The sequence below is a fragment of the Hippopotamus amphibius genome, chromosome X (assembly GCF_030028045.1).
Source record: "Hippopotamus amphibius kiboko isolate mHipAmp2 chromosome X, mHipAmp2.hap2, whole genome shotgun sequence".
Taxonomy (NCBI): domain Eukaryota; kingdom Metazoa; phylum Chordata; class Mammalia; order Artiodactyla; family Hippopotamidae; genus Hippopotamus; species Hippopotamus amphibius.
Genome location: NC_080203.1, coordinates 21,347,139 through 21,367,045, shown reverse-complemented (window position 1 = coordinate 21,367,045; position 19,907 = coordinate 21,347,139). Strand labels below are relative to the sequence as shown.

General features: G+C 38.4%; 1 protein-coding gene across 1 annotated transcript; it reads left to right on the top strand.

Moving 5' to 3' along the window:
* The first annotated feature begins 2,546 nt into the window (after positions 1–2,546).
* Positions 2,547–4,506, top strand: LOC130841264 (importin subunit alpha-1-like). The gene has a single exon (XM_057717328.1). The coding sequence runs from the start codon at positions 2,666–2,668 to the stop codon at positions 4,253–4,255; it is 1,590 nt and encodes a 529-aa protein (XP_057573311.1). The 5' UTR covers positions 2,547–2,665; the 3' UTR covers positions 4,256–4,506.
* Positions 4,507–19,907: the final 15,401 nt, after the last annotated feature.

Genomic DNA, 19,907 nt, shown 5'->3' with positions numbered 1-19,907 from the left:
AGATGCAGAGAATGGACTGGAGAACTCGAGGTTTGGGAGGAGCGGGGAGTGAAGGGGAAGCTGAGATGAAGCGAGAGAGTAGCACAGACATATATATACTACCAAGTGTAAAATAGATAGCCAGTGGGAAGTTGTTGTTTAACAAAGGGAGTCCAACTTGAGGATGGAAGATGCCTTAGAGGACTGGGGCAGGGAGGGTGGGGGGGGACTCGAGGGAGGGTGGGGTGAAGTCGAGGGAGGGAGGGAATATGGGAATATGTGTATAAAAACAGATGATTGAACTTTGTGTACCCCCCAAAAAATAATAAATAAATCAATAAAATTAAAAAAAAAGAGATAGAAGGAAAAACCAGGAGATCGAGGGTTCTTAACCTCCAACAAAACAGGGTACATAAGAAAGAGGACCTACTGTATAACAGAGGGAACTGTACTCAATATTTTGTAATAACCTATAAAGGAAAAGAATCTGAATATATATATATTTGCCTGAATCACTGTGCTGTATACCTGAAACTAGTACAACATTGTAAATCAACTATACTTTAATTTTACATATATATATATATATATATATACATATAAAGAAAGAGGGCGATCATCTGAGGTGAGTGCTGTTGAGCTGAAAAGAAGGGTGGATTTAGCATCATGGGTGTCATTGTGACCTTATCAAGAGCTATTTCAGTGGAGTTGTGTGGGGCAGAAGACAGATTGGTGGGTTGAGGTGAAGAAATGGAGACAGAAATGTAGACAATTCAAAAAATTTGCGTTTAATGGTAGGACTGGGATTGTTTAGTAACTGACGAAGCTAAGGGATCCTGGGGGGTTTGCTTGTCTGTTTGTTTGAACATAGGAAAGACTATTATATGTTTTAAAGCCAAAAGAAAAATCCAGTAGAGAAGAGTTGGTTGAAGATACGAGAAAGAAGTTAACTGATAGCATAAGTCTCCTGGGAAGGCAAAAGGGGAAGGAATCCAGAATATAGATGAAGGGATTGGCCATTAATACAAGGGAAGGATAGCCTTCCATAGTAATATTAAGAAAGAAGAGGGTAGTGAAATATGCATAATCTCTCAGTTTGGAGGCAGAGTTGAATAGGAAGTGAGGTCCTTTACTGGGATTCAGTGTAGTGAGAATGATAGGAGTGAAGTTTCAGAAGATAATTTTTAGTCAAGTTCTCAGAATGCCTTTTTTTCTAGAACTCCCACATGATTAATAAGGGATATTTTAATGCAGTAATTAAGAAAATGGGATTAAGAGCAAGAGTTTCTGGTAAGAACCTTGGCTCTACTATCAAGTGCTTGTATGACTTTGGGCAAATCATTTAACTTTTTTGTATTCAGTTTCCTCATCTGTGAAAAGGGGATGATATTTTTACCTGCCTCATAATTTTATTGCAAAAAATGAATCAACTGAGTTAATATACATGAAGGGCTTAGAATAGTGCCTGACAAATAATAAGCACTCTATAGTGTTGCTTTTATTATTAAAGCTCTCCAAATATCACCTGAGTCAGTTTGTTATTGGATTACATGGAGATACAAAAGATAATTATTAGGTAGAAAGGAAGGTGGCATTCTTCTTCAAAAGTTGATATTTTAGTTTTCTAACTAGAGTAAAAATACAACAGGGACATAAGCCTTGCTTTCTATTTATATATATGAATATTTTCCCAAGAAATCAGTGAAAATCAATATATCTCAGTAAAGAGGACTTGGTCCATAGAGGATGGAATTGAGAGTGGTTTCTAATGAGTAGCCTAGAGGATTGTGTCCTGAGCCCTAGGGTGATCTTTTTTCTAAATCTAGCAGCAGGGACATCACCAGTTGAGGTTTTCAGTTCTATTTCAGCCCTCTCCTCTGTCTTTTTCTGTTTTTAGGAAGAGAAAAGTTCACATCTGTGGCTTGGAAAATCACCATTTTTAAGTAGAGGAAGTGGAACCGTTTCTTTCTGGAAAAGCTTTGGAAATAGCCACAAAACATCTAGGTAAGTTCCATAGGAGGGGGATTCCCAACCCAAATATACAAACATTTGTTCCCCAAGTTCACTACAAGAGTATTGTGCCAAATTAGTGACTTGAACATACAAGGGTTGAAAAACTGAAGATACTTATGTGTTTAGTTGTACAAGATGGTGCCGGCTTGTGGAGAGTAGATAAGAACAAGCAGTTAAATGGAACTAACTGATATGGTGTTTGAAGGTCAAATCAGAAATGTGGACTGTCAAATTTTGCTAATACACTCTTGTATTACTGAAAAATCTAGATTACATGTACATAATAATATGCCACTTTATTATTTTCAGTACATTTTGTACATATGAAATGGCTAAATGTTGCCTAGCAGAGGCCCCACTAGAACTGATCCTGCCTGATTTATAATTAGGACATTTATTTGTCAGCATGCAAATGAGAACTGCTATAGTACTTGGGGAAAATTGTGTTGTTAAGTAAGTGCAACATTTCTCCTGCAATTTTGCTCCAACTATTCAGTAGTTCTGCTAACCTCTTTTTTCAGAGTATACAAAGTTAAACAGAAAACCAGACACCGTCCTCGGGCTGACCGTGGTATACGTTTTGAGGGCAGCTGACCCGCAGCCTGTGCGCAGCGCACCGCCGCCTGTAGACGGTTGAGCCAGCTGTGTAGCTTTCTCCTTTTGTCTCAGAACCATGTCCACCAATGAGAATGCTAATTCACCAGCTGCCCGCCTTAACAGATTCAAGAACAAGGGGAAGGACAGTACAGAAATGAGGCGGCGCCGAATAGAAGTTAATGTGGAGCTGAGGAAAGCTAAGAAGGATGACCAGATGCTGAAAAGGAGAAATGTCAGCTCTTTTCCCGATGACACTACTTCTCCACTACAGGAAAACCGCAACAACCAGGGCACTGTAAATTGGTCTGTTGATGACATTGTCAAAGGCATAAATAGCAACAACTTGGAAAGCCAGCTCCAAGCTACTCAAGCTGCTAGGAAACTGCTTTCTAGGGAAAAACAGCCCCCCATAGACAACATAATCCGGGCTGGTTTGATTCCAAAATTTGTGTCCTTCTTGGGCAGAACTGATTGTAGTCCCATTCAGTTTGAATCTGCTTGGGTCCTCACTAACATTGCTTCTGGGACATCAGAACAGACCAAGGCTGTGGTAGATGGAGGTGCTGTCCCAGCATTCATTTCTCTGTTGGCATCTCCCCATGCTCACATCAGTGAACAAGCTGTGTGGGCTCTAGGAAACATTGCAGGTGATGGTTCAGTTTTCCGAGACTTGGTTATCAAGTATGGTGCAGTTGACCCGCTGTTGGCACCTTTGGCAGTTCCTGATATGTCATCTTTAGCATGTGGTTACTTACATAATCTTACCTGGACACTTTCAAATCTTTGTCGCAACAAGAATCCTGCACCCCCCTTAGATGCTGTTGAGCAAATTCTTCCTACTTTAGTTCGTCTCCTGCATCACGATGATCCAGAAGTATTAGCTGATACCTGCTGGGCTATTTCCTACCTTACTGATGGTCCAAATGAACGGATTGAAATGGTTGTGAAAACTGGGGTTGTACCCCAACTTGTGAAGCTTTTAGGAGCTACTGAATTGCCAATTGTGACTCCCGCGCTAAGAGCCATAGGGAATATTGTCACTGGGACAGATGAACAGACTCAGGTTGTAATAGATGCAGGAGCACTTGCCGTCTTTCCCAGCCTGCTAACGAACTCCAAAACTAATACTCAGAAGGAAGCTACGTGGACAATGTCAAACATCACGGCTGGCCGCCAGGACCAGATACAGCAAGTTGTGAATCATGGATTGGTCCCATTCCTTGTTGGCGTTCTCTCTAAGGCAGACTTTAAGACACAAAAGGAAGCTGTATGGGCTGTGACCAACTATACAAGTGGCGGAACAGTTGAGCAGATTGTATACCTTGTTTATTGTGACATAATAGAACCATTGATGAACCTCCTAACTGCGAAAGATACCAAAATTATTCTGGTTATTTTGGATGCCATTTCAAATATCTTTCAGGCTGCTGAGAAACTAGGTGAAACTGAAAAACTTAGTATAATGATGGAAGAATGTGGAGGTTTGGACAAAATTGAAGCTCTACAAAACCATGAAAACGAGTCTGTGTACAAAGCTTCATTAAACTTGATTGAGAAGTATTTCTCTGTGGAGGAAGAGGAAGATCAAAATGTTGTGCCAGAAACTACCTCTGAAGGCTATACATTCCAAGTTCAGGATGGCACTGCTGGGACCTTCAACTTTTAGATTATACATCTGAGGCATAAAGTTGTTTGTTGTGGACTATGTTTGGTATAAGTTTGTCTTATTGTTTCTCTACTAAGAACTCTTTCTAAATGTGGTTTGTTATTGTAGCACTTTTTACAACTGAAACTATACTTGAACAGTTCCAAAACTGTACATACTGTATGAAGCTTCTCCTCTCAGTGAGTTTCTTATTTCTGTGTGGAATTTCATATCTTGCAGTGTCCTGTAAATAAAGATTAAATTCCACCCTTTTCTTCACAAAAAAAAAAAAAACAGAAAACCAGCAGAAGTATGTGAATTTATACAATGGCAATCCAGTTGTGTTAGACTGGGAAGATCATATGAAGACATACAGATTTTTGAGTAAGTAGCAAGTGTGTAAAATGGCTCTCACAGCAGCATAGATAAGGTGCAAGTTGGAATAAGCAAAGACAAAACTTCCTGTTTGTAAGCCCACCTGCTCTCATTTGGACTTAAACAGATATGGCAAAAGCACTTGGCATCAAGATTCAAAGTCAATCTCCACCACTACTAGCTTAGTGACTTTAGCTGAACAAGCTCTTATGTGCTAGAACATAGGTGATCCTCTTCACAAACATGAAGCCATAAGCAGTATAGTGGCAATATATCATAGTGGTTAAGCAAGAGGGCTCTGAATTCATACTAACCGAGCTCAGAATCCTCACTCCACTACACTAGCTATGCATCACTCATCAAATTATTCAACTTGTTTAACTCTTGATTTCTTCATCTGTAAATGGAATATATTCTTAGTAGACCTACTCAGCTCCGAGAGTTGTGGTGAATACTTAATAAAATAATTGATGTAAAGCACTTAGCACACGCATGGAACTGCAACATAGTAAGCCCTCAATAAACACTTGCTACTAAAGGGCTACCACTAAATTTTCTTCATTGTGGCTTATGCCCAATCAGCTCCACTATAAATGGTTTTGTTAAGGACACTTACCTTTGCATTGCTTAATTCAGTGGACATCCCTGCCTGATTTCAGCAGCATTTATGACAAATGACTAATTTCTCCTTGTTGAGATATAAAAACTGGGAATTTTTCTCTGGGTATATGCCCAGTTCAAAAAGATACATGTACCACAATGTTCATTGCAGCATTATTTACAATAGCCAGGATATGGAAGCAACCTAAATGTCCATTGACAGATGAATGGATGAAGAAGATGTGGCACATATACACGATGGAATATTACTCAGCCATAAAAAGGGATGAAATTGAGCTATTCATAGTGAGGTGGATGGACCTAGAGTCTGTCATACAGAATGAAGTAAGCCAGAAAGAGAAAAACAAATACCGTATGCTAACACATATTTACAGAATCTAGAAAAATGGTACTGTTGAACCTAGTGGCAGAGTAGGAATAGAGATTCAGACGTAGAGAACGGACTTGAGGACACCGGGGGCGGGGGGCGGGGGGGAAGCTGGGATGTAGTGAGAGAGTAGCATCGACATATACACACTCCCAAATGTAAAATAAATGGCTAGTGGGAAGCTGCTGCAGAGCACAGGGAGACCAGCTTGATGCTTTGTGAAGACTTAAAGGCGTGGGATAGGGAGGTTGGGAGGTAGGTTCAAGAGGGAGGGGACATGGGGATATATGTATACATGTGGCTCTTTTACTTTTTGTTGTACAGCAGAAACTGACACAATAGTGTAAAGCAATTATACTCCAATAAAGATTAAAAAAACTGGGATGTTTTCAGAAAGATGTGAGGAAGAGCTAATTACTTAAAAGATAAAATTTTGGATCAGGTGCTGGAAGTAGAGTGTGGCATCTCTGTCTCTGGAACACTATCAGCTAAACCATCATATGTGCATTGAATACTTAACTGCCCAAAAGCAGAGGCTCAGCTAGATGTTCTCTGAAGGTTTTGTTTGTTTGTTTGTTTGTTTTTGCCTTTAAAGTGTGTGACTTTTCCAAATTAGTGAATGGTATCAGCTACTATTTGTGCAGCAATAGCTAAAATACAGATATGGGCATTTTACATGTGTCTTTGCAGTCCTCACAAAAATCCTATAAAGTGGGTATTCACATTTTAAAATTGATAAAATAGGCTTAGAAAAGCACAGATAACAGTCATGAAGACAGTGAGTGGTAAATTCAGAATATTTCTTTTTAAATTTATTCACTCATTCTTAGATGAGCACACAGCGGGTCCAAAGCCTCCGGCTACTGTGCCACCATGGTAGTTTCTTTCTCATGCATTTTCTGCCCTGAATCTGGGTCCAAGAATCTAGATCAGACTCATCTCTCCATAAAAAATAATAACAAAATGAAACAAAACTACTCCTTTACTCCACAGTCCTTCACAACTTATGAACAGAATTTTCCTTGAATAAGCTCATGGCTGTGTAGTCAGTACTTACCACTGGTCTCTAATTTTTGGCTGGTGCCTCCTGTTCCCCTCTACCAACCATGCATGCTAGATAATTGGTAGGATGGGAGGGAGGAAAAGAGGGAGGAAGGAAGAAAAAATGGTGACAAAAAATGGTGACTTTGAGCTCAAAGTATCTTACAAAATATACCATATTGAAATTCACAACTTCTAAACAATGACTTGATTCACACAATAACATTTTGAGGTGAATACTGTATCATTTTCATGTACTAGGAAAGAAAAAAGATGCACTGATAGAAGAAAAACAAACTAAGGCAAAAACAATCAGGTTATTTGTCCTGCTCTGAGAAATGCAGAGGCTCCCCAGCAAAGCTAAAGTTTTTCAGCATATAAGATCCTCTACCACCTGCACTCACCTACATTTCCAAAAGTAAGAATCATCATTCCCTACCCCTTTACCATCTTTTGAACACCCTACATCCCAGATACACTGGACACTTTGTCAGTCTTTGGGCAGTGTATGGATTTGCATGACTCTTGTCTTTGTACATGTTACATCCTCTCCCTGGAATATCTGTTCCATTCCATCTTCCCACAGATATTTGACATTTTTTAAGCTCAAGTCTTACGTTCTCTGTGAATTATTTCATAACTCCTCCACCTTTCTAGGTAAAATTATTCCCTTCTCACCTCTAGGATCCTGTAGCACTTTATTTTGCTATTGCATCACTTATCACAATGAATTATAATTGTAAGGATATTTGTCAATGTTATCCAAGATGATCTGAACTCTTTATGGTGTATAGGACTATATTTTACTAATCTCTGTAGCTCTAGCCTGGTATAATGCATGAAACAGGATAGGTACTCAGTAAACCAAATTGAATAAAGCAATTATTTCTCAAAACAGAAAATTTATTTTTAGTTTATCTTCTGCTGACTTGTTGAGTAATACTAGATGAGTCAATTAATCTTTCTGAGCTTACTGCCCCATTGATACAATCCATGAAACCGTATACTAATTTTTGCCTCCTAGCCAACTCCATTGATGATATAGAACATGTTTGAGGATAAAACTGTCTGAGACAGAAGGCTGTTAAAGTGCCACACTGGGTAGGTGTGAGGAGTCCAAAATAAATCAAAAGAAACAGAAAGAATATTGGGTATTCAACATACACAAGAATATGAGAATTTGACGTGTGGGTATGAAAGTTAAGACATGATACCTGGGCTCTTTTATTCTGCATCTGTGTAATATCCTAACCTTTGATCACGGAGGAAACTTCAGGCTTTTTATGCATCTGATACTACTAAAACATATCCCAGTTATACTGTCTGGGTTGAATGAACTTAGCTCTCTGTTTCACCTTCAGGGCTGGATTGGTGGCTTTATTGTGACACCACATTAGTCCAGTCAGTGCACTCAAAGTGTAGTTTGCAGACCTATGCTAATCACAGAACTATTTGTTACTGGTTAGCAGAGGAATTGAGGTGATATAAGTTTAGAAATTGAGATGAACATTTAGGAACACAGAGCAATTTCATATTGCTATGACGTTTTTGTTTTATTTTACAAAAGTATTAGTCTACAAAAGTTTGGAAATTAAAAAATCTAGACCCACTAGATTCTTCTCTGTCTTCTCCTTCTCCTTCTTTTCCTTCTTCTTCTTACCCCCCTTCCTCTCTACCCTCTCCCATTTCTCCTTCAACATAAACTCTTAGGCAGGTCTCTGTGTGAGGAATAACTTTTTAATCAATTCCATCAGGATCTGATATCTGTTAGTTAATTTAAAACATCAATTAAAGCATTTCCAAAGTATACACACAACTTATACAGCTTAATACAAAAAGAAACAAACAACCCAATCAAAAAATGGGCAGGAGACCTAAATAGACATTTCTCCAGAGAAGACATACAGATGACCAACAGGCACATGAAAAGATGTTCAACATTGCTAATTAGAGAAATGCAAATCAAAACTACAACGAGGTACCACCTCATACCAGTCAGAATGGCCATCATTAAAAAGTCTACAAACAATAAATGCTAGAGAGGGCGTGGAGAAAAGCAAACCCTCCTACACTCTTGGTGGGAATGTAAATTGGTACAGCCGCTATGGAAAACAGTACGGCAGTTTCTTAAAAAACTAAAAATAGAGCTACCATATGATTCAGCAATCCCATTCCTGGGCATATATCCAGCAAAGATGGAAACCATAATTCAAAAAGATATATGCACCCCAATGTTCATAACATTGGGGTTATGAACCTAATGTTCATAACCTAAATGTCCATCAACCTAAATGTCCATCAACAGATGAATGGATAAAGAGGATGTGGTATATGTATACATCAATGGAATATTACTCAGCTGTAAAAAAGAATGAAATAATGCCATTTGCTGCAATATGAATGGACCTAGAGATTATCATACTAAATGAAACAAGTCAGACAGAGAAAGACAAATATCATGTGATATCACTTATATGTGGAATCTAAAATATGACACAAATGAACCTATCTACAAAATGGGAACAGACTTGCAGAAGTACAGAACAGACTAGTGGCTAGCAAAAAGAAAAGGGGGGAATAAATTGGGAATTTGAGATTAATAGAGACACACAACTATATATAAAATAGATAAACAACAAAGACCTACTGTATAGCACAGGGAACTATATTTGATGTCTTGTAATAACTTATAATGGAAAAGAACCTGAAAAAGAATATATATATGTGAGATAATCACTTTGTTGTACTCCTGAAACACTGTAAATCAACTATTCTTCAATTAAATAAATAATTGAAAATTTTAAAAGTTAAAAATAAATTTAAAAAATCAATGAAAGCAAAGAATCTTTAAGCACACACAGCCCCTAACACTTCATTTTTCAGAATACTATATTTTGACTTATTCCAAAGATATATTCCCTGGCTTGTGTTTTGATGTAGGGACAAGACCCTTTCTTTGACTATGGATTGACTGATTGTGTTCTGCATAATCATTTTTGAATGAATGTCACACTTTTTAAAAATATGATATATCATCTTATTCTTCATAATAAAACAAGGCCTACTCATGTTATAAAATTTAACAACTACAGTAAACTATAAAAAAGATAAAATAAAAAATCACTGCAATCCCACCTTCCACAGATAGCCATTGTTGATATTTTGGTGTATTTCTTCTATGAGATATATAAAGAATCTATATAAGGATACACATGTAATATAGAAGTTAAACTAGAAGTGTAACTAGAAGTTAAACTAAAAGTTAAATGTACTTTTTACATAGATGTACTCCTTTTGATATCAGCATTGCTAAGCCCTATGCCTTCAAGTCTTTCCACCCCTGTTTAGCCTTGCAACATGCCCTCATTCCACCCCTAAGCACTTCCAGCTTCCCTATCCTGCTCTCTTTTTTTCTTCAACATTTGCCACCTTTAATATATTAAAAACTTTTCTTATTTATCATGTTTATTGTTTTTTGTTTGTCTTTTCCTCACCCTTTCAATGTAAGCTCCAAAAAGGCAGGATCTTGTCAGTTTTGCTCAATGATGTATCCCAAATGTCTAAAGCAATGCCAAGCACATAGTAGGTGCTAAATAACTTCTTGTGAAAGAATGACAAAATTATATGAGTCTTGAGGGAGAGGAGTCAAGATAGCAGAATAGGAGGACATGGAATTCACCTCACCTCACGAGTACATCAAGGATACATCTACAAATTGAACAATTCTCACAGAGCATCCTCTGAACACTAATGGAAGACCTCAGACACCTAAAAGGACAAGAAAAATCCCCACACAACCACATAGGATGAAAGAAAGAAAAAAAGAAAAAGAAAAGAGGAAACAGGAAGGGACCAGCAACGCTGGCAGGGAGCTGAAGGTGAGGAGAGGTTCCTGCACTCAAAAAAGCCCCCTCAAGGTGGGTAAATAAGCTGGGACAGAAAGGGACCTTCAGGGGATCAGAGGGAATGCAGCAACTGGTCTGTGGAAGGCAGAACAAAGTAAGAACTGCACATCTGGAACATGCTGCAGCCCAGTGCACCCCACCCTGATTTGTGTGTCTCCTGGTGCGGAGGGGGTCTGGGTGCTGCAAAGTGGGGTTTGTAGAGGACAGCTGTTGGCTGTGAAAAGACAGCCTGAAGGGACAGGAGTAATGAGCCCCACAACTGGGAAAGTTGTGGAAGAAGCCCAGACCATCACAGAAGTAAAGTGCCATTGTTGAGTGGCACGCAAATGAGGAGCCAGCATTCCAACTCCCTTCCCCACCCTCCGGGCTCTGCCTCTATGGGCACTGGGAGGGGCACCCATCTGAGTAGGCTCACCCGCTCCTCAAGCCAAGGCCTCCTCTGCTGTGCATGCTCTGGGATCCTAAGCACTGCCGCCACCGAAGTCTCCTTTGGCCACACAGGCCCCAGTGGGACCACACATGCTGCCAATGCCAAAGCCTCCTTGAGAATATGCCCTTGGTGACCTACCCTGAAATGAGAATCTGCCAATGCTGGTGGGGGCTGAGTGCTAAAGCATGGGGTTAGGAGAGTGGATCAGGGAGAGGACCGCTGTTCGCTGCATGGAGACAACCTGAGGGGATGGGAGTGATGGGCTTCAGGGACAGGAGTGAGGGGTTCCTTGGCCGGGAATGCTGCTAGAGAAAGCATGCTCTGCCTTGGAAACAAGGCACCATTGTTTAGTAGTGCACAAGGGGTGGAGCCAACATCCTGGACTCTCCCCACACCCAGCCCCTGACTCAATGGGCACTGGGAGGGACTCCCATCAGTGCAAGCACTCCCCAGTCTGTTGCAAATTCCTGCCGGTCTCTGTCTCTGCAGGCACTTTGCACACATCCCAGTTGTGGCCGCCTTATCCCTCCTTAGCCTAAGCGAGTAAGTGAGCCCCAATCAGCTGCTGCTTTTGCCCCCTCTTGCCTTGGCAGGGAACAGATACCTGAGGGTGGCCCACAAGCAGAGGTGGGACCAAAACCAAAGCTGAGCCCCAAGGGCTGTGTGACTAAGGAAGAGCACTGGAAATCTCTTTGTGCACCTGCACAAGCTGCAGATTAAATCCCTGCAATTGGCTTGGTAAACCCAGCATTTGTGGAATACTTAAATGGACAACAAGTGCTCCCACAACTGAGACAGGTCTAGCTTTAGCAGCTGTGGACTTTGGGAGCAAGTACACGCAGGAGCTGGGCCAGGTCTGAGTCTGAGCACCACAGTGCCCACAGCAGGTCCAGAGACATACCTAGAGGTATTGGAGGGCCTCTTGGGGATACAGGGGTTGGCTATGGATCATTGTAGGGTCAAGGAAACTGACAGTGGAGGCCCCAGGAAAATATTATTATTACTAATTTTTGTTTTGTTTTGTTGTTGTTTTATTTTTTTATATTTTATTTTTTATTTTCTTTACTTTTTCTTTTTTAGCTTTTTAATATTTTTTTCATTTACTTTTCTTACTTTATTTTTTGTTTCATAATTTTTTCTTGTTTTTCTTTTTGTTTTGTGTTTATCTTTTTTTGATCACTTCTGTGTGTTTGATCTTCTTTGCTCTTTTTAGTTTGCTTTTTTTTTCTTACTTTTGTTTTTATTGTTTGTTTTCATTTGGGGCTTATTTTGTTTGTTTGCTTGTTCTCTTGTTTTTTGTTTGAATGTTTGTTTTGGTCTGTTTTTTAATTTGTTTTTGCTTTTGTTTATTGGGTTTTCCTTTTGTCATTTGTTTTGGGTTTTGTTTGTCTGTTTGTTTCTTTTCTTTTCCTTTTTTTGGCTATTGTTGTTGTTTTTGCTACTGTTGGTTTGCTTTTGGTTTTACTATTTGTCTTGGGTCCTGTCTGTTTTGTTTTGTTTTTTCCTTTTTTCTTTCCTTCTTTGGCTGCACTGTGTGGCTTCAGCGGTCTTGGTTCCCCAGCCAGGGGTTGGGACTGGGCCTCCAGAGTGGAAGTGCTGAGTCCAAGATGCTGGACTACCAAAGAATGCTCAACCCCAGGGAATATTAATCACCATGATCTCTCCTGGAAGTATGCATCTCCACACCAAGACCCAGCTCCACCCAACTGCATGCAGGCTCCAGTGCTGGATGCCTCACACCAAATAACCAACAAGATAGGAACACAGCCCCATTGGTCAGCAGACAGGCTGCCTAAAGTCATACTAAGCTCACAGATTCCCCAAAACATACCCCCTGATGCAGCGCTACCCATCAGAAGGACAAGACTCAACTCCACCAACCAGAGAGCACACACCAGTCCCACACACAAGGAATCCTACACAAGCCCCTGAACCAACCTCACTCGTCAGGGGGCAGACACCAAAAGCAAGAGGAACTACAATCCTGCAGCCTGCAGAAAAGAGACTTCAAACACGGTAGGTTAAATAAAATGAAATGACAAAGAAATATGTTGCAGATGAAGGAACAAGGTTAAAAACCCACAAGACCAAATAAATGAAGAGGGAATAGGCAATCTACCTGAAAAAAATTCAGAGTAATGATAGTAAAGGTAATCAAAGATTCAGAAAGAGAATGGAGGCATGGATCAAGAAGATACAAGAAATGTTTAACAAGGACCTAGAAGAACTAAAGAAAAAACAAACAATGATGAACAACACAGTAACTGAAATGAGGGACTTCTCTGGTATTCCAGTGGTTAAGACTTTGCCTTCCAATGCAGGAGATGCAGGTTTGATCCATAGTTGGGGAGCTAAGATTCCCATATGCCTCACAGTCAAAAAACCAAAACATAAAACAGAAGCAATGTTGTAAAAAATTCAATAAAGACTTTAAAAATGGTCCACATCAAAAAAATTTGAAAGAAAAAATAATTGAAGTGAAAAATAACTAGAAGGAGTCAATAGCAGAATAATTGAGGCAGAAGAACAGATAAGTGAGCTGGAACACAGAATGATGGAAATCACTGCTGCAGAGCAGAATAAAGAAAAAAGTATGAAAAGAAATGAGGGGAGTCTTAGAGACCTCTGGAACAACATTAAATGCACCAACATTCAAATTATAGCGGTCCCATAAGAAGTAGAGAAAGAGAAAGGGTCTGAGAAAATATTTGAAGGGATTATAGTCAAAAACTTCCCTAACATAGGAAAGGAAATAGTCAATCAAGTCCAGGAACTGCAGAGAGTCCCATACAGGATAAACCCAATGAGGAACATGATGAGACACATACTAATCAAACTAACAAAAATTAAACACAAAGAAAAAATCTTAAAAGCAGGAAGGGAAATGTAACAAATAACATACAAGGGAATCCCCATAAGATTATCAGCTGATTTTTCAACAGAAACTCTGCAGGCCAGAAGGGAGTGGCAGGATATATTTAAAATGATTAAAGGGAAAAAACTACAACCAAGATTACTCTACCCAGCAAGGAACTCATCATATTCAACAGAGAAATCAAAAGCTTTACAGACAAGCAAAAGTTAAGAGAATTCAGCACCACCAAACCAGACTTACAACAATTGCTAAAGGAACTTTTCTAAGCAGGAAACACAAGAGAAGGAAAAGACCTACAAAAATAAACCCACAACAATTAAGAAAACGGGAATAGGAATGTACATATTGATAATTACCTTAAATGTAAATGGATTAAATGCTAAAACCAAAAGACACAGATTGGCTGAATGGATACAAAAACAAGACCCATATATATCCTGTCTACAAGAGATCCACTTCAGATCTAGGGACATATACAGATTGAAAGTAATGGGATGGAAGAAGATATTCCTTGCAAATGGAAACCAAAAGAAAGGTGGGGTAGCAATACTCACATCAAAAAAAAAAAAAAGACTTTAAAATAAAGACTATTACAAGTGACAAAGAAAGCACTCCATAATGACCAAGGGATCAATCCAAGAAGAAGATATAACAATTGTAAATATCTGTGCACCCAACATAGTAGCACCTCAATACATAAGGCAAATACTAAGAGCTGTAAAAGGGAAAATCAACAGTAACACAATAAGAGTGGGGGACTTTAACACTCCACTTGCACCAATGGATAGATCACCCAGACAGAAAATTAATAAGGAAACATAAGCCTTAAATGGCATATTAGACCAGATAGAATTAATTGAGATTTATGAGACATTCCATTCAAAAGCAGCAGAATACACTTTCTTCTCAAGTGCACACAGAACATTCTCCAGGATGGATCACAACTTGGGTCACAAATAAGTCCTCAGTAAATTTAAGAAAATTGAAATTATATCAGGCATCATTATCAACCACAAAGCTATGAGATTACAAATCAATTACAGGGAAAAAACTGTAAAAAAAAATACAAATACATGGAGGCTAAACAATATTCTATTAAATAAACAAGAGATCACTGAATAAATCAAAGAGGAAATCAAAAAATACCTAGAAACAAATGACAATGAAACCATGATGACCCCAAACGTATGGGATGCAGCAAAAGCAGTTCTAAGAGGGAAGTTCATAGCAATACAATCCTACCTCAAGAAATAAGAAAAATCTCAAATAAACAATCTAACCTTACACCTAAAGCAATTAGAGAAAAAAAGAACAACAACAAAAAACCCCCCAAATTTAGTAGAAGGAAAGAAATCATAAAGTTCAGAGCAGAAATAAATGAAATAGAAACAAAGAAAACAATAGCAAATATCAATGAAACTAAAAGCTGGTTCTTTGAGAAGATAAACAAAATTGATAAACCTTTAGCCACACTCATCAAGAAAAAAAGGGAGAGGACTCAAATCAATCAAATTAGAAATGAAAAAGGATACGTTCCAATGGACACCAAAGAAATCCAACGGATCAGAAGAGACTGCACAAGCAACTATACACCAATAAAATGGACAACCTAGAAGAAATGGACAAATTCTTAGGTACAACTTTCCAATACTGAACCAGGAAAACATAGAAGATGTGAACAGACTGATCACAAGCAATGAAATTGAAACTGTGATTTAAAATCTTCCAACAAAAGTCCAGGACCAGATGGCTTCGCAGGCAAATTTTATCAAACATTTAGAGAAGAGCTAACACCTATCCTTCTCAAACTTTTCCAAAAAATTGCAGAGGAGGAACACTCCCAAACTCATTCTACAAGGCCACCATCATGCTGATACCAAAACAAGAAAGATATATCACAAAAAAAGAAAATGACATGCCAATATCACTGATGAACAGAGACAGAAAAATCCTCAACAAAATACTAGCAAATCAAATCCAACAACACATTAAACAGATCATACACCATGATCAAGTGGGATTTATCCCAGGGATGCTTCAATATAAACAAATCAATCAAACTGAAGAATAAAAACCATATGATCACCTCAATATATATAGAAAAACTTTTGACAAAATTCAACACCCATTTATAATAAAAACTCTCCAGAAAGTGGGCATAGAGAAAAACTACATCAACATAATAAAGGCCATATATGACAAACCCACAGCACACATTATTCTCAATGATGAAAAACTGAAAGCATTTCCTTTAAGATCAGGAACAAGACAAGTGTGTCCATTCTCACCACTACTATTCAACATAGTTTTCAAAGTCCTAGCCATGTCAATTAGAGAAAAACAAAAAAGGAATTAAAATTGGAAAAGAAGTAAAACTGTCAGTGTTTGCAGATGACATGATACTATGCATAGAAAATCCTAAAGATGCCACCAGAAAATTACTAGAGCTAATCAATGAATTTAGTAAAGTTCCAGGATACAAAATTAATACAGAGAAATCTCTTGCATTTCTTTACACAAACAATGAAATATCAGAAAGAGAAATAAAGGAAATAATCCCATTTACCATTGCAAAAAAAGAATAGACTACCTAGGAATAAACCTTCCTAAGGAGGGAAACCACCTGTACTCAGAAAACTATAAGATACTGATGAAAGAAATCAAAGACAACACAAACAGATTGAGAGATATACCATGTTCTTGGATTGGAAGAATCAATATTGTGAAAATGACTATACTACCCAAAGCAATCTATAGATTCAATGCAACCCATATGAAATTACCAATGGCATTTTTCACAGAACTAGAACAAAAATTTTACAATTTGTCTGGATACACAAAAGACCCTGAATGGCCAAAGCAATCTTGAGAAAGAAAAATGAATCCAGAAGAATCAGGCTCCCTGCCTTCAGACTATACTACAGAGCTACAGTAATCAAGACAGTATTGTACTAGCACAAAAACAGAAATATCAATCAATGGAATAGGAAAGTAAACCCAGAGATAAACCCACACACCTATAGGCACCTAATCTATGACAAAGGAGGCAATAATATACAAAGGAGAAAAGACAGCCTCTTCAATAAGTGGTGCTGGGAAAACTGGACAGCTACATGTAAAATGATGAAATTAGAACACTCCATAACACCACACACTAAAATAAACTCAAAATGGGTTAAAGACCTAAATGTAAGGCCAGATACTATAAAACTCTTAGAGGAAAACATAGGCAGAACACTCTCTGACATAGATCACAGCAAGATCTTTTTTGATCCACCTCCTAGAGTAATGAAAAGAAAAACAAAAATAAACAAATGGGACCTAATGAAACTTAAAAGCTTTTGCACAGCAAAGGAAAACATAAACAAGACAAAATGAAAACCGTCAGAGTGGGAGAAAATATTTGAAAACAGAGCAACTGTCAAAGGATTAATCTACAAAATATACAAGCAGCTCATGCAGCTCGACATCAAAAGCAAGCCACCCTATCAAAAAATGGGCAGAAGACTTAAATTTCTCCAAAGAAGACATACAGATCACCAACAAACACATGAAAAGATGATCAACATCATTAATTATTGGAGAAATGCAAATCAAAACTGCAATGAGGTATCACCTCACACTGGTCAGAAGGGCCATCAACACAAAACCTAGAAACAATAAATGCTGGAGAGGGTGTGGAGAAAAGGGAACCCTCTTGCACTTTCGGTGAGAATGTAAATTAATACAGCCACTATGGAAAACAGTATGGAGGTTACTTAAACACTAAAAATGGAATTACCATATGACCCAGCAATCCCACTGCTGGGCATATACCCAGAGGAAACCATAATTCAAAAAGACACATGCACCCCAATGTTCATTGCAGCACCATTTACAATAGCCAGGACATGGAAGCAACCTAAATGTCTATTGACAGATGCACGGATAAAGAAGTTTTGGCACACATATACAATGGAATATTACTCAGGCATAAAAAGGAATGAAATTGAGTTATTTACAGTCAAGTGGATGGACCTAGAGTCTGTCATACAGAGTGAAGTAAGTCAGCAAAAGAAAAACAAGTACCGTATGCTAACATACCTATGATGGTGAATGAAAAATTATCCGCACTCCAGTTATATTAAAACTTATGTTGGCCACACTGTCTTATCAGTGCTTTCTGTCTAAGGCTACGTCTCCCCAGTCACTGCTGTGCAGGTATGAATGTGTTACATCAGTTCATTTGTAACTGCTGTGTGGTGCGAGCACTTGTGATTTGCATGAAAGAAGAGCAGTGTGCAGTGATTCATTTTTTGTGATCTGAGTGTGTACTTGGTGCCATTATTTATCAAAGACTTTGTGTGCAGTATGGAGAAAGTGTTTTGTCACTGAAGAAGTGTGTAATGAATGGATAGAGAAGTTCAAGGAAGGTCGGCCAAGTGTTAGCCATCAAGAAGGAGCCAGACGCCCCATCCATGTCCATGGCTGATGACAACACTGACATACATGTGAAATGATTCTGTCAAATAGATGAGTGACAGTGGATTATGTGGCAAATCATTTGCAAATCAGCCATGGCTCTGCCTATGAAATAATCCACGACAGACTTAGATTTCAAAAAGTTTGTGCTGAAGCCTAAACTTTGGATTAAATGCAGAGGACTGCTATCCAAGGGCGTTGCGATCTTGCATGACAATGCACACTTGCACACTTCTGCCCACACTGTCCACAGTCTGCAAAAACTTTGTTCTGAGGTGTTAAAGAACCCTCCCTAGAGTCTGATCTTGCTCCACCTGACTTTCATCCATTTGGTCCCCTGAAAGCAGTGCTATGAGGACAAAAATTCACTTCTGATGAAGAAGTGAAGACAGCGGTGCATTCATGGCTCACAGCTCAGCCTAAAATATTTTTTAATGAGGGAATACAGAAGTTTGTTGACAGATGGACAAAGTGTATTGAAAAGCAAGGAGATTATGTTGAAAAGTGATATATTTGTCTTTTCTAAAAGTTAATTAAATTCTACAGCCAGAGTGTGGATAATTTTTGACTCACCCTTGTATATATGGAATCTAAAAAAAACAGTACTGGTGAACCCAGTGGCAGAGCAAGAATAAAGATGCAGTTGTAGAGAAAGGACTTGAGGACACAGAGTGGGGAAGGGGAAGCTGGGATGAAGTGAGAGAGTAGCATTGACATATATACACTACCAAATGTAAAATAGATGGCTAGTGGGAAGCCTCTGCATAACACAGGGAGATAAACTCAATGCTTGATGATGACCTAGAGGGGTGGGATAGGAAGTGTGGGAGGGAGGCTCAAGAGGGAGTGGATATGGGAATATATGTATAAATATATCTGATTCACTTTGTTGTACAGCAGAAACTGGCATAATATTGTAAAGAATTATACCCCAATAAAGATCTGAAAAAAAATTTTTAATTTAAAAAATTTGAAAAAGGAGATGTGGTACATATATACAATGGAATATTACTCAGCCATAAAAAGGAATGAAACCGTGTCCTTTGAAGAGATGTGGATGGACCTAGAGACTGTCAAATGGAGTGAAGTAAGTCAGAGAGAGAAAAACAAATATTGTATATTAACACATATATGTGGAATCTAGAAAAATGGTATAAATGATGTTATTCGCAAAGCAGAAATAGACACAGACATAGAGCACAAACATATGGATACCAAGGGGGAATGGGGGGGTGAATTGGGAGATTGGGATTGACATATATACAATACTATGCATAAAGTAGGTAACTAATGAGAACTAACTGTATAGCACAGAGAACTCAACTCAATGCTCTGTGGTGACCTAAATGGGAAGGAAATCCAAAAAAGAGGGAATATATGTATATGTATAGCTGATTCACTTTGGTGTACAGTAGAAACTAACACAACATTGTAAAGCAATTATAACTCCAATAAAAATTAATTTAAAAAGATTATGTCTACCATTTTTCATTACTAAAGATTATAAACATATGCAATTAACAAACAGTTATAATATTCTATGCTTGGCTATATCATGATTTATTTAACCATTCCCCTATTGTAAATCATTTAGGCTG

Bases quoted from the DNA above. Each gene is read 5' to 3' on its own strand.
- LOC130841264 (XM_057717328.1), top strand. From the start codon at position 2,666: ATGTCCACCAATGAGAATGCTAATTCACCAGCTGCCCGCCTTAACAGA.